The sequence below is a fragment of the Plenodomus lingam genome (genome assembly GCF_022343315.1).
Source record: "Plenodomus lingam strain CAN1 chromosome Unknown contig_44, whole genome shotgun sequence".
NCBI lineage: Eukaryota > Fungi > Ascomycota > Dothideomycetes > Pleosporales > Leptosphaeriaceae > Plenodomus > Plenodomus lingam.
This window is the reverse complement of record NW_027093955.1, coordinates 24,442-39,049: the sequence shown is the minus strand read 5'-3', so window position 1 is coordinate 39,049 and position 14,608 is coordinate 24,442. Positions and strand designations below refer to the sequence as shown.

General features: G+C 42.8%; 3 protein-coding genes across 3 annotated transcripts; 2 read left to right on the top strand and 1 right to left on the bottom strand.

The window, feature by feature from the left end:
• Positions 1 to 9: 9 nt before the first annotated feature.
• IAQ61_008633 (uncharacterized protein) lies at positions 10 to 563 on the bottom strand (the record flags this gene model as incomplete). Its single annotated transcript, XM_066098054.1, has 2 exons — positions 10 to 325; positions 430 to 563. 2 exons carry the CDS (start codon positions 561 to 563, stop codon positions 10 to 12), a joined length of 450 nt encoding a protein of 149 aa, XP_065951963.1.
• Positions 564 to 952: 389 nt separating this feature from the next.
• NIP1 (Translation initiation factor 3 subunit c) lies at positions 953 to 3,949 on the top strand (the record flags this gene model as incomplete). Its single annotated transcript, XM_066098053.1, has 6 exons — positions 953 to 1,280; positions 1,482 to 2,094; positions 2,158 to 2,530; positions 2,582 to 3,680; positions 3,833 to 3,844; positions 3,939 to 3,949. The coding sequence occupies 6 exons, from the start codon at positions 953 to 955 to the stop codon at positions 3,947 to 3,949; spliced, it is 2,436 nt and encodes an 811-aa protein (XP_065951962.1).
• Positions 3,950 to 5,778: 1,829 nt separating this feature from the next.
• Positions 5,779 to 8,115, top strand: IAQ61_008631 (uncharacterized protein; the record flags this gene model as incomplete). Its single annotated transcript, XM_066098052.1, has 3 exons — positions 5,779 to 6,507; positions 6,538 to 8,043; positions 8,101 to 8,115. 3 exons carry the CDS (start codon positions 5,779 to 5,781, stop codon positions 8,113 to 8,115), a joined length of 2,250 nt encoding a protein of 749 aa, XP_065951961.1.
• Positions 8,116 to 14,608: the final 6,493 nt, after the last annotated feature.

The following is a 14,608-nucleotide window of genomic DNA, read 5'->3' as shown; positions in this document are numbered from 1 at the left end:
TTGAACGCACTACCACGCAGGAAAAGGCCAACATGGGCCTGATGGTGGGCCAGAGGCGACAGAGCTATTCCCGGTGGACCACATGCCAGCCTCAATATCCTCCTCGTGTTTGCTATGGACAGGCGAAATCATGTCTTTTCGAAGACGGTACAGCGAGTGCAAGCCCAGAGCAAACCCATAAGTCATGGACCAGCCCACAAACTTGTTTAGCCCCAGATCGTCATCTGTCTCGAGCGCTTGTGAAAGTGTACAATACCTTTGATTCAATACCAGTAGACATCCTTGGAGTGTGACTGGGTGATTTGGTGAATGGCTTTGGGTATGGCTTGTCGCCGATGCGCGAGGCTTGGCTGAAGGAGGGGGTATTCAAAGGAATCATCATCATCATCATCATGAATTAGCTACGACATTGAGGGTACCAGGGCTTACATGATGGGGCTTGGGTGTACTAGGGAAGCAAAACAAAAATGGGAGGCATCTGGTGAAAGTTTTGGATGGATGATTGGCGACTCGTGTACTTGTAGTGGATGATTGGTGGTGGTGGTCATGGTCCATAATGGCATGCTTTAACCTTGCCATGATGGCGAAAAAGCAGCTAGTACTCCATGGCGGACCAAAAGTGCTGCGTTGATACAAGATTAAATGCAATTTCTTGTCTATTGAGTGCAAGTAGCGAGTGCTCATGAATGCATGGTTCGCATACACGCACACACAATGAATGATGAATGTAACAGCAGGTAGGTAATCTTTGGTGCTTAGCGTGGCCTTAGCGTTGACTGGGTTGGCGGGGCACACACAGTCTTTGCCAAGCCAGACCCAAAATCCGTCGCGGAAAGTTACAAGCCCTCAGGCAAAAGGCGGCCGCAAAGTATCACCCACCCCTCCAACGGCGCCGCCATACTTGACCAGACACAACTCCTCGGGCAATTTTTTACTCTCGAGACCTGCAATCATGGCGTCCCGCTTCTTTGCCGCCAGCGACAGCTCCTCGGACGAGTCCAGCGAGGAGGAGCTCTACTCCAACGACGAGGAGTCTGAGCAGGACAACTCGGACCAGGACTCGGACGATGACGACTCGGATTCGGATTCGTCGTCGGGTTCCGAGACAGGAGGTGCCAACCGCTTCTTGAAGGATGCGGACAGCGGGAGCGAGAGCGACAACGAGGACATCAACAAGGTGCTGAAGAGCGCCAAGGACAAACGCTTCGACGAGCTGGAGGCTACGATACGGCAGATTGAGAATGCGCAGAAGATCAACGACTGGGCCGTTATTTCAGACCGTACGTTGCTACCCTCAATCAGTGATCATCAAACCCGTACTCTCTGGCCATGATGCACATCGATGAGATAGTGTGTGACTGAGTGCGCTCTCGGCGTCGAAGTCACATTTTCTCTATCCATGGATGCGTCGATAGTGGACAGTGGAGTGGGCCATGCATAGGATATACACAATACTAACGTGGCAATCCGATGTATTCTAGTCTTCGACAAGCTCAACCGCCAGGTGCCCGCGCTCATCAAGCAAAATGATGGCAAGGTACCTAAGCTCTATGTGCAGGCTATTGCCGACCTCGAGACGATCGTCCTGGAGACGCACGAGAAGCAAAAGGTCACACCCAAGAAGATGAATGCCATCAACACCCGTGGCTTCAACGCAGTGCGCCAAAAGGTCAAGAAGCACAACCGCGAATTCCAGCGTGACATCGACGCCTACAGGGAGAACAAGGACGATTTCATGCGCGAGGTTGACGAGGTCGAGGCCGCTCCCAAGGAAAAGAAGAAGAAGAACAAAATCCCTCAGCTCGGCACCGAGATTGTCGACGAGGCTACCGAAGACGGTTTCATCACGGTCGGAGCCGGCGGCAAGGCTGTCCTCTACACAGCTGAGGGCATCCTCAAGCACTTGCGTGCCATTGTCGAGCAGCGTGGTCGCAAAAACGCAGACAAGCTCGAGCACATTCGCACCTTGGAGAAGCTGTTGGACGTCTCCGTCAACGACTACCAGCGTGTGCGTGTTCTCCTCACCCTCATCTCGACCCGCTTCGACTTGACCTCTGGTACCGCTAGCCACATGAACCAAGAACAATGGAAGTTGTAAGTCTCCCCATTCATACCATCCCCTGACGCCGAATCTTCACGTGCTAATAGCGTGCCCAGGGCCGACCAAGAGCTCGGCAAGCTTCTCCAGATCCTCGAGAACAGCGAGGAGATTGTCGTCATCGAGAATGCCGAGGAGTGGGAGGATGACGAGAAGCTGCCCACCATCACCCCAGGCCAGATTTTCCGCGTCCCCGGAAGCGTCGTGTCTTTTGTGGAGAGGCTTGATGACGAGCTCACCCGCTCGCTGCAACACATTGACCCACACACGGCAGAGTACGTGGAACGGCTCACAGACGAGGCTCTGCTCTACGCCCAGCTCGTCCGCACTCTCATCTACGTCGAGGGCCTGAAGAAGAATGCGAGCTTGGAGCTGCCACAAGAGCCTCTGAACCGCATTGTCATGCGGAGATTAGAGCATGTCTACTTCAAGGTAACGCCTTCATCCTCATTCTTGCCCAGACTGTACTGACCACTTCTACAGCCATCGCAAGTCATCACCATCCTCGAGAACAATGTATGGAAGGCCATACCAGAGAGCCTCGACTCCGAAATTACCCCCCGCGCCATCTCCAACGACACCGCCTCCCTCGTCCAGACCCTCTGCACATACCTCTTCCAGAACAGTGAAGGCATCATCCGTGCCCGGGCGATGCTCTGCCAGATCTACTTCTTGTCTCTCCATGACCAGTACTACAAGGCTCGCGACATGATGCTCATGTCTCACTTGCAGGAGACGATCAGCAACTTCGACGTCAACACCCAGATTCTCTTCAACCGCGCCCTCGTCCAAGTCGGCCTCTGTGCATTCCGCGCTGGACTTGTGTACGAGGCCCAGACATCGTTGCAGGAGATCTGCGGGAGCAACCGGCAGAAGGAATTGCTCGCACAGGGTCTGCAGATGCAGAGATACTCACAGATTTCGCCCGAGCAGGAGCGACTTGAGCGTCAACGACAACTCCCATTCCATATGCACATCAATCTCGAGCTCCTCGAGTGCGTCTACTTGACCTGCTCCATGTTGCTTGAGATTCCTCTGCTGGCGCAACTCGGTTCGTCACCAGATCTCAGGAAGCGAGTGATCAGCAAGACCTACCGTCGTCTCTTGGAATACCATGAGCGTCAGATCTTCACCGGCCCGCCTGAGAACACGCGTGACCACGTCATGCAAGCCTCCAAGGCCCTCTCTGCTGGCGAGTGGAAGAAGGCGGCCGAGTTCATCAACGGCATCAAGATCTGGGAACTCATGGCCAACTCTGAGCAAATCAAGGAGATGCTGTCTGCACAGATTCAAGAAGAAGGCCTCCGTACCTATCTCTTCACCTACGCGCCCTTTTACGATACCCTCTCCATCTCCACCCTTGCAGGAATGTTTGAGATCTCAGAACGCAAGGTCTCGGCTGTCGTGTCCAAGATGATCTCGCATGAGGAGCTCGGAGCGGCACTGGATCAGGTCAACTCAGCCATCATCTTTAGGAAGGGTGTTGAGCTCTCGAGACTCCAGACTCTGGCACTGAGCTTGTCGGATAAGGCGAGCGGCCTAATCGAGAGCAATGAGAAGACGCTCGAGCAACGCACACAGGGTACTGCCAATGCTTTCGAGAGGCAAGGTGGACGTGGTGGTCGTGGAGGACGGGGTGGTGGTCGTGGTGGTGGCGGAGGACGCGGAGGCGGTGGCCCGAGAGGTGGACGGAATCAGCAATTTACTGGTGGTGCACTTGGAAGGGCAATTCAGGCCTAAGTTCAGGTATGCGGCGGCAGAGTTTTGTTCGATGCGGATTAGACACTTGATATGTCGTGTCAGGCATGGATGGTCAGGAAAAGGGTTTAACTTATCTTAGAGGAGTCATGAGTAGGCAACGATGATCATGGTCATACGATCACGCTCTCTTTCTCAGTGGTCGAACTTGCGTGGTTCAATACGATTGATTGTGTTTGTTTCTTCCCTCTGTTTGACTCTTTCGATGTCAGTCATGTCATATCATTTCCCATCATGTAATTACCGCGCTGAAGAGGGTGCTCGGGTAGGGGCTCGCATATGCCAGTATCACAGCACTGATCCTCAAAAAGAGATTGTGAGGCAACTAATAGTACATGAAGTATGATGTTCCAGAGAGGTGCTGTACGACATATTTTCATAAAGAGACTATGAGCTATTTGATAAAGTGTAGCAGATGTAGAAAGCTTCAGTCACAAAAAAGGAAGTTCTCTTCATTAATGAACAGTAGTCATGGTCTTTAGCATGCCAGCCAGCACTTGGCAAAAAGTGAGTGAGATCTGCACTCCACAGAACTAAACATGTTCTCTCGCCCGTTGCCATAACTATGAACAACAGGAGGGTGAAGAATAGAATAATCAAATCTGGTCGGTGGAAACGACAGAAGTTCACTCGGTACCTATGGTAGGCCACCCTGACCACATCTCTGAACAACACAAAGCACTTGAGCATCCAAAGCCGTTGCATCTGTCTCTCCCTCCGACTCCAGAAGAACGAATACGTTCAAATTGATCTCCCGCTTCCTTGCCCGTTGGAAAACTGGCTTTCCTATTAATTCACAACGAGAAGCTCCGCTTTATGGGCTGCCCTGATCTTTGTACATGTTTTTCTTGGTATGTGTCACTCACATTTTGCAACAATCAGACCATTTTTCAAACGTGTCATGGCCGAGCGTTAAAGGAGGACCGCAGAGCGGTCTTGTGCGCCGGATAGATGGAGAGATCAGTCAGTGAACCGGTATAGCAAATGCACCTACGGCTAAAGGTTGTCGCATTGAGGGTGTGAGCACAAGAAGGTGCATCATTTCCACGTGAAGCATGCGTGAAATGAATAGGGAGACTGCAGAAAAGAGGACTATTTTGCCTACACTCTGTTCAGCGGTCACCATGTCCGACCGTAGTCTGATCTCCATTGCAGCCTTTTGAGTTGCATCTACACCATCACGTTGCATTCAAGGTGAAGTTGTTCTATCTAGACTACCCTTTTGCGATGACTGTCTCGTTCGAGGATTTGTGGATTTTATAGGCAATGCACCTCATCATCGTAGTACCATGTAAGTATGGATCATTCATTGAATTGTGTGACTACAGAATGGGCATCACTTCGATAAACAGGCCCCCACATTTTGCCCACCCAGAGCTTAGTGCTTTGAGCTGATCTATGGCCAATCAGGTACTTGGAAGATATCGTATACAGGTACGGCAGTGCAGCCTTTGTCTGAATCCACAGATTAATACCGGGGTCGACTGGGCGGTCCTTCTGCAACACATGGGCTACATCCTAGTAGAGGTGAAGTGAGGACCAGCCTAGGTAGGTCGGGGTATCGCCGACTCCACAACGTACCCCTCTTCTCCAGGGCCTTTTCCCGGCGCCCGTTGAGGATCAATCCTAAACTTTCCTTGCAATGAATTCCGTCAGTATTGCATTCCTGATAGTAATACGACTGAGAAGCAAAGATCTTTGTACCGAGCTTCCTAAGTGGGACCTGAAGTCGTCTGTATTGCATTTAAACCACTTGATCGGCCAAAGCGTTACACCAACAAAACATCATGGTATGAATGAGACCCCTCATGAGGGTCCATTTATAATCTACACAGTATTCGGGGAGTATCTTTGGAGCTTGAAATTTTATTTTAACTTGTTACTTCCAATACATGCTGCCAAAGTATCTACATAGCGCTATGATGTACCTGAGCCAAATCGCTCATGCTCTTTTAACTATTGCAACTGTTACAACCGCTGCGAGTCATGTGACTTCAGATGAGCATTCGGGCTGGCTAGATGGCTCTGGTGATGTAGGCCCAGGTGCGACGGCCCTAGTGCGACCTTTCCGGCTCAATCAGGTGCATCTCGGGGAAGGCCTACTACAGGAGAAACGTGATCAAATAAAGGACTTTGTGCGCACGTACGACGAGCGGCGCTTCTTAGTTCTTTTCAACAAGGTGGCTGGTAGAGCCAACATCACCAATCTCAGCCCGCCTGGAGGATGGGAGGATGGCGGGTTATTGAGTGGGCACTGGACGGGACACTACATGTCGGCATTGTCACAAGCATACATTGATAAAGGCGAGTCCATCTTCAAGGAAAAGCTCGACTGGATGGTTGCCGAATTGGCTGCTTGTCAGGAAGCATATACGGAGTACAAACAACCCACACATCTAGGCTATCTAGGTGCACTCCCCGAAGATACTGTACTACGTCTTGGCCCACCTCGCTTTGCGGTATACGGATCTAATATCAGCACTGATACATGGGCAGGATGGTATACGCAACATAAAATCATGCGGGGGCTTCTGGACGCGTACTACAACGCCAACAATACCCAGGCACTCGACATCGTTATCAAAATGGCCGATTGGGCGCATCTTGCCCTCACCGTTGGCGACAAGAATCAGCCTGGCTATCAGGGAAATGTAACACGTAGCGACCTCAACTTCATGTAGGACACGTACATTGCTGGCGAATTCGGTGGAGCTAATGAGGTGTTTCCAGAGATTTATGCCTTGACTGGCGAAGAAAAGCACCTGCAGACAGCTAAGGCCTTTGACAACCGTGAATCCCTCTTCAGCGCAGCTGTTTCAGATCAGGATATCCTCGTCATGACACCGGAGAGAAAACCCGGTCGGCGGCGTCGCGAGCGTCTTCACGCTAATACTCATGTGCCACAGTTCATTGGCTATCTCAGGATCTATGAACACACTGGTTCAAATGAGTACCTATTGGCAGCCAAAAATTTCTTCGGGTGGGTAGTGCCACACCGTGAGTTTGCCAGTGGCAGCACTGGCGGCAATGTTCCTGGTTTCAGTGCAAACCCAGAACTTTTTCAAAATCGGGACAACATCGCCAACTCTATTGCCGACGAGGGTGCAGAGACATGTATAACATACAACACCCTCAATCTAGCACGAAACTTATTTCTGGATGAGCACAATGCAACCTACATGGACCACTGTGAACGCGGTCTGTTCAACATGATCGCCGGGTCGCGGGTCGACACCAGCAACAATTCTGACCCCCAACTCACCTACTTCCAGCCTTTGTCTCCAGGTTTTGGACGTGAGTATGGTAATACTGGTACATGCTGCGGTGGCACTGGTATGGAGAGTCACACCAAGTACCAGGAAACGGTTTACCTACGCTCTGCTCATAGCCCAGTTCTCTGGATTAATCTGTTCATTCCGTCAACATTGCATTGGATGGAAAGGGGCTTTGCAATCAAACAAGAGACAAATTTTCCACGTGAGGGGTCAACCAAATTGACCATCGCCGGAGAAGGCGCACTGGTGATCAAGCTACGAGTACCTGGCTGGGTTCGCAACGGCTTTGCAGTCACCATTAACGGGGAGGCTCAGGCCACCAAAAACGTACAGCCTAGCACCTACCTGTCCCTGAAGCGGATTTGGAAAACAAACGACGTGATCGAAGTGCAGATGCCCTTGAGCATTCGGACTGAGCGTGCCATCGACCGCCCAGACACACAGGCAGTGATGTGGGGTCCAGTGCTATTACAAATTGTTGGCAAGCCAGCTGGGGGAGGTTATTGGCAGCTGTCGCTATACCGGTACCTAAAGCGAAATGGGGACTACCGCCATACTGGTATAAAACAAACAAGCGAAACATCGAACGGTAATCCGTTATTCGCCACTACTTCCTCGAACAATAATAGCTTGACGCTGCGACCGTACTACATCAGTGACACACAACCCGTGTCGTCGTACTTTCGAAGCGTCGAGCAGACTGTAGTCTTTGGTTCTATCAATACCGGTGTACCGAATTGGAAGCGCAACGATCGTCTACCCAGATACGATGTGCCGGTTGCTAACATCACCTCACTAGGTACTAATGGGCCAACCTTCCTTCATGTTCTGTGGGATCAGGCGCCCTTCGCAACCTATGCAGCGTTTGTCCAAGCAGTCATTTTAACTACTGATTTATTTGTTTCTGCTCGTGTATTCACGTCTAGTGAAAGGGATAGCATTATTAAACAAGCAGGCTAATCTAAGCAGGAACTACCCCTATAAATGTGACTAATTAGTAAGCTAGAAGGCCTCTTTGATTGCAGTGCGATAAGAAATCAATTCTTATTAATAAAAGAATTAAAATTCACTTTTAGCTCTTAGCTCTAGATATTTATTAAAAAGTCTTATGCATTTTACCAATTATTAGTGCTTTTTAAAATTAGGATATCGCTTAGACAACAAGAGGTAACTGTTAAAATAGAATAGTTAAGAGTTATTGTTAGATGTCGTAATATTAATATCTTATTAATATCCCACTATATATATTAACTTATTAGGGTAGGGTAATAGTATTTACTTTTGCCCTATTCTTGGTTTGCGATAGTTATTATAACGACTTAGGTAGGTAGGGAATCCAAAAGGTATCCTATACAACTTAAAGGCATATAGGAGTGCGCGTCTATATAAAAAAGGATAAGATTCCTACACCTATAGGTCTTGTATAAAAGGACAAGAAGAACATGCCTATCCTAATTATAGGCAAGCTGCTCTCTATATATATTAGTAAGTTAGGCCTTTATTAGGCCTAACTTAGTATAGAATAATAGGCAAGTAATTCTACCTTATTATTATACTACCCCCTCCTATAGAGAAAGGATAGACAGAGTCTAATACTACTACTAAGCGAACACGCTACACACCTATAAAAAGGCGTAGAGGGCTTACCTCTCCTTTAAGATACTAAATACTATTATTAATACTTATTATATTCTCCCTTAAGGCTAGTCTATAATATTTTAGTATCTTCTTCTAAATATACTATAATAGTAATAAGAGATAGACGCGCTAGATATTTAAAATAATTAGGTGCAACCTAATATAGTAGAGAGGCTAATATAGTAGGTCTATAGATTAATAGAATAATAGGCTTAAGACTCTACTATAATAGCTATACTATTTTAGTAGAATAAGGAAATACACAATTAGATTCTATCCTAAACTCCCTTTAAGCCTACTAGGTTTAATAACCTACTACCTCTACCCCCCTCTACCTTATATTATAAACCCTTTCTAGTTAGCTTACTATATAATAGCACTAAGGTAAACGTCTCCTCTTAGTAAATAACTATAGAATTTAAACTACGTGTAGATAAGGTCTTTATTAGGGATAAAGAGGCAAGGTTTATATATATTTAGTCCTAGTTATTACCTATAGTCTAGCGCGCTATAGCACTATACTTTAAGGATAGTGCATATAAGCGTTAGGATATAAGCAGGTTTCTTAACTACCTAGTATTCTATTATAGTAACTATTATAGGTAGGAGCGCGCCTAAGTTATATTAGAACACCTATATTAGGGCTAAAATTAGCCTTTTATAGAGTTCTTTATAAATTTTATATAGCTTCTATAGAAATTTAGATTACTAAGGTTAGGAATAATTTAGGAGATAGATTATTAGATTATATCTACTACAATTAGACTTATATATATAGAGCTTTAGCTACCCTTACTAGAAGGTAAATAATTAGTAAACCTTCCTTACTAGAGCTCCTGCTTTTTATTAGGCACTTAGTAGTAAGCTAGCAGTTAATTAGATAGTAGGTTATATAGGGGTATTAATTAGGATTAATTAGATTAAGATACTCTATAATCTAGTTAATATCCCTCCTATAACACACCCCCTAGGTATAGGTAAATCTTTTATTATAATAGTTGCGCTTATAGTTAGTAGGTAGTGTAGCTAATTAGAGCGTTGTATATCTAAAGGGTTAAATTAGTACACCCTTTAGATACTAGTTTAGAGCTAGCGCGCCTTCCTTATTAGGCCTACGCTTACGCGCTTAGATATTATCTAGACTAAGCTCTATAACTCTATCTACCTAACTATAATCTTTACTATAGCTTAAATTATAAGATTATATAACCCTAAAGATCTAAACTATACCTATATCCCTACTAACCTATATCTTAGTTAAAGTTAAAATCTACTACTTATACTTACTCTACCTATACTACCCTTAACGCCTCCTACGCTACTAAAGCTACTATTACTAAAGCTACTACTACTAAAGCTACTACTAAAGAAGAGCGTGCTACTACTAAGCGTAAGGCTATTATAGAGCGTGCAGTAGCTAATTACGTAGCTACTACTACTATAGCTAAGATTAAGAAGCTAAGGAAAGGGAAAGCTCCCCCCCTAGCTCTTACCCCTCTAGCTCTAGCTCTATCTCTAGCTCCTGCTCCCTAGACCCTATCTAAAACCCTTGCTCCTACTCCCTCTCTAGCTCCTAAGGAGACCCTAAGATCCTCCTACTATAGAGAGCCTAGTATTTATTATACTAAAACTTATCTAAATTATCTACGCTCTACGCTCTTTAATAAGTCTAATAGCAAGTGCTATAACTCTTCTAGTAAGGGGACTTAGTACTAGTAATACTCCTCTAGGTATAGCTATATCCTAATATATATAATCTATATAAGAATTTTTCCTTTATAATACTTTAGTAAGATTAATATTAATACTAATAAACTAATAGCTCTAAGCTTGCCTAACGCTCTACGCTGTCCTTCCTAGCAAGGAAGTAGGTAGGTAAGAGCTAAGACCTTCTTAAGGATAAGAAGTAGAGGGTCTTAGTACTCTATAAGGAGAGTAAGGCTAAGTAGTAGAAGCTAGTAAAAGCTACTACTACTACTGCTAAGCTTGCGCGTAAGGCTACTACTATAGCTAAGGGCGCCTAGAGCTCCTTATTAGAAGATAAGGACTCTAGCTCCTCTAAGGTTCCCCCTATAGATCCTAGGTTAGGGCAACCTAGGCGGCTCCTTATAGACTCTAAGGCACGCTTTGCGCGTGTAATAGAGCTCCTTAGGGAAGCTACTTAGTTAATAATAGAGAGGTAGGCTATAGTTATTTTTATATTATATATTAATAGATTTTATATACTACCTTTACTTTAATTAATACTTTATAATATATACTCTACTATTATAAAACTTTAGGTACTCCCTAAACCTTATAAATTATTATATAGTTAGGTTTTTACTAAGCCTATTAGCTAGTATTTTGCTAGTAGGTAGGTAGGTAATATAGAAAGATCCCTTTATATATTCTTATCTAAGCTATATGTTTTAAATATCTATATAGTAGAGCTTAGTAGTAATCCTTTTATTATTACCTACTACTAACCTAATAGTTTATTAATTATTATAATTAATTAACTAGGTAGTATCTAAAGTAAGGTGTATTTTAGTTAAAAATTGTTTTAACGCTATTGCTTCTTTACTTACTTACTTAAGTATAAGGAGCTCTGCCTCTATAGTTAAAGTAGTAATAGTTACTTATTAAGCTACCTTCTAAATAATAGGTCCTCTAAAGAGCGTGATTAGGTATCTCTATAATAATTGCTAAGTATTAATATTATTAGCAAATAACGTATTACTATATATTATAAGCTTATTAGAATCCCTATTCCTATATTAGATTAATTAGTATTAAGTCTAGTATAGATAGATAATTACTTAGTTAACCGCGTTAAAGTGTTGTTTAGATAGGTTAGTAAGGTATTAGGAGAGCTAGGAGGCTATATAGGTAATATTAGGGCGCACTATAATTAAGGTGTAAAGGATTAATCTAACGCGCTCCTAATAGTCCTTAATCTCTTTTTTAGTAGCTTCTCCTATGCTCTTTTTAATGTCTTTACTTAATAGTAGTGTAGTAGGGAATTTTCCTATCTCTGCTAGATTAAATTTCTTTGCAATCTTGTTAATGTATTTATTATAAACAAGCGTTATTATCTATCTCTTTCTATCCTAGATTACTCTTACCCCTAGAAACTAGCTTACAGGTCCCTTTTCTTCTATAGTATATCTTTGCTTTAGAGCTTAGATAACTTTGTGAGCTTAGCTTGCGTAGTTTTAGTGATAGAGCGATAGGATATTGTCTATATAGAATATTAATAAGATACTGCAATCTCTATTAAAGAATAGGCATAGCTCCTCTTTAGAAGTAATAAGCTTATTTTCTTAGAGTGTAGTTAAGAGCTTATTATACTATAATAGTAGTAAGTCTTTTAATCTATATAGAGCTTGTTTAAGCTTAACGCACCTCCTAGGTATTTAATATCCTTTAGGTAGCTTATAGATAACTATAGGGTGTTAATCCCTTAAGGTATTAAGGAAAGCTCTAATAACGTTATATTAATATATCTTAAGGTTAAACTTAGCTCTAATAGCTATTATAGTCCTAAAGGTTTAAGCTACTAGGGTAGCTGCGTAGGTTAAATAAATTAAGTTAGTAAGCTATAGATCTCCTCTTACTACTATCCTTGCTTTACACTAAATTAGGTAACTATCCTAATTAAGCTTATATATAAACACCTATTTAAGTAGGAGTAGATACTCTCCTATATTTAGCCTATAAATCTCCTCCTAGGTACTAGCTTTTAGTAGAGTATTAATTTCTTTATTTGCTACATCTTTAAATTGCTATCCTATTTAGTAGTTATAGAGATCCTTCTATTATTTTAGCTCTTTTTATAGAGCGTCCTAGTGCGTATTTCCTTTAGGGTTTTAGGGAAATTTACTCCCTATTACTACTATAATTATAGCGTAGATTATAGCGTTTAGTTTAGGATATACTAAAAGATTATATAAGGGATTTCTAATTAGATCTATATCTAATAGATCTATTACTATATATATCCCTATACTTATAGAGCCTCCTAGTAGTTTATTAAGGTCCTGTCCCTAAGCTTGCTTACTAACATGCGTTAGTGGTAGTCCTTTAACTTGCAGTTTTCTACTTCTTCTAGGAGCTCTAGGTGCTGCTTATAAGGGATCTGCAGGAGATATAGAATCTAGTCCTAAAGTAGGTAGGTAGGAGCTCTGCTTACTACCCCTATAAGAGCTAGATAGGGTGCCCTTACCTATCTCTATGCTCTTATAGAGTGACCTACTAATAGTACTCTCCCCTCTAGTTCTTTCCTAGGAGCTACCTATTATAGCGTTAAAATAAGTTAGATCACTACCTTCTTAGGTAGTTAATTACTAATCTATAACCTGTATAGATCCTTCTCCTATACTAAAGTTTAGTTCTAGTATTAGTTTAGGAGTTTAAAGCCCTATAGGCTTAGGGGACTTTATATAGATCCTTTGTGCTAAGCTAGCTATACTTAGTACCCACGCTAGAGGTGTCTGCTTAGGGGGTTGTGAATTACTAGGCTAGCTAGCCTAATTATCTACCTCCTCTAGCTCTACCCTACCCCCTAGCTCCTACGCTAGGTTTAGTCCTCCTTGCTTACTAGACTCCTTATATTGCTCTACCGCAATATAAAGCTAATTAAAGATATTAAGCTCTTTATATGCTTCTCCTATATTATAGATCTTATCTTTACTAATAATATTAACTATTTTTTAAGCCTCTAACTATTAAAGCTACTCTAGATCTTTCTCTTTATAGAAAAGATCCTTATTAAAGGTAACGTTCTGCGTTATAATAATCTAATTAAGCAAGGGGACCTATATCCTGTATATATTAGATGCTCTGTATCCTACTAGATATCTAATATAACCCTAAGGGTTCACCTTAAAAACCCTCTTGTAACGCCTAGCTGCTTAATCTCTATTAAGGGGGTAAGCTTAATAGCCATAGGCGTATATTCCGCTCTAATTAGGGTAGAGATTAGTAGTTGCCTTCCTTATCTACTCTAGTTGCTACTACCTAAAGTATCTAGTAAACTAATAATCTAGCACTTTATTAGGTAATATTATATTATAAGCATAGGACGGGCTTATATTATAGAGCTAAGTTGCTACTTTAATAATTTTAGGCTAGAGCTTTGTTAGTAGGTTAGCACTAATCCTTATTTTAATTAATTTTGTTATAATCTCCTGCCCTACTCTTTCTACTCCTCTATTAGGTTTATAGGTATATACAGGTAAGCTCTTAATCTTAATACTATTATTAGCTACCTAGATCTAAAAGCAAGATTTGCCACGCTAAGGGAGTGTTATAACGTTGTTATCTTATATAATCTTAACTATGTTAAGCTTATATTAGTTAAGTATTAAGCTTTTAAAATTTTTAAACACCTGTATAATCTTATTAAGGTTTTTGTCTTATAGTAGATAGGTATAAAGTTTTCCTAAATAGTCGCACTTTAATACTAAGATCTATTGCTTATAAGCTATACCTATTAGCATGTTAAATAGATCCTATAATACCTAGTAGTATAGACGTAGTGATCTTTCCCTTAGTTGTCTTAATATAACCTGTTAGGCATGTATAATAGCGCAGTGCTTGCATTTGCTCCTAGGAGTTCCTTTAATCCTAACGTTTATTACTAACTTAACTAGAGCTTTAAGCGCCTTAGGTCCTAAATAGCCTAATTATTAGTGCTAAAGCTCCTTACTGTTGTGTCTTAGGTAAGTTGTCTAGGATTATTAGGGTTATTTAGGTACTATGCTTTAGATTATTTAATAAGGGGTAGAGGGCTTATATTCTAGGAAAGTTAAGTTAAACTTGCGCAGTAACTTAGCTAATACAACGCTCTTTTCTA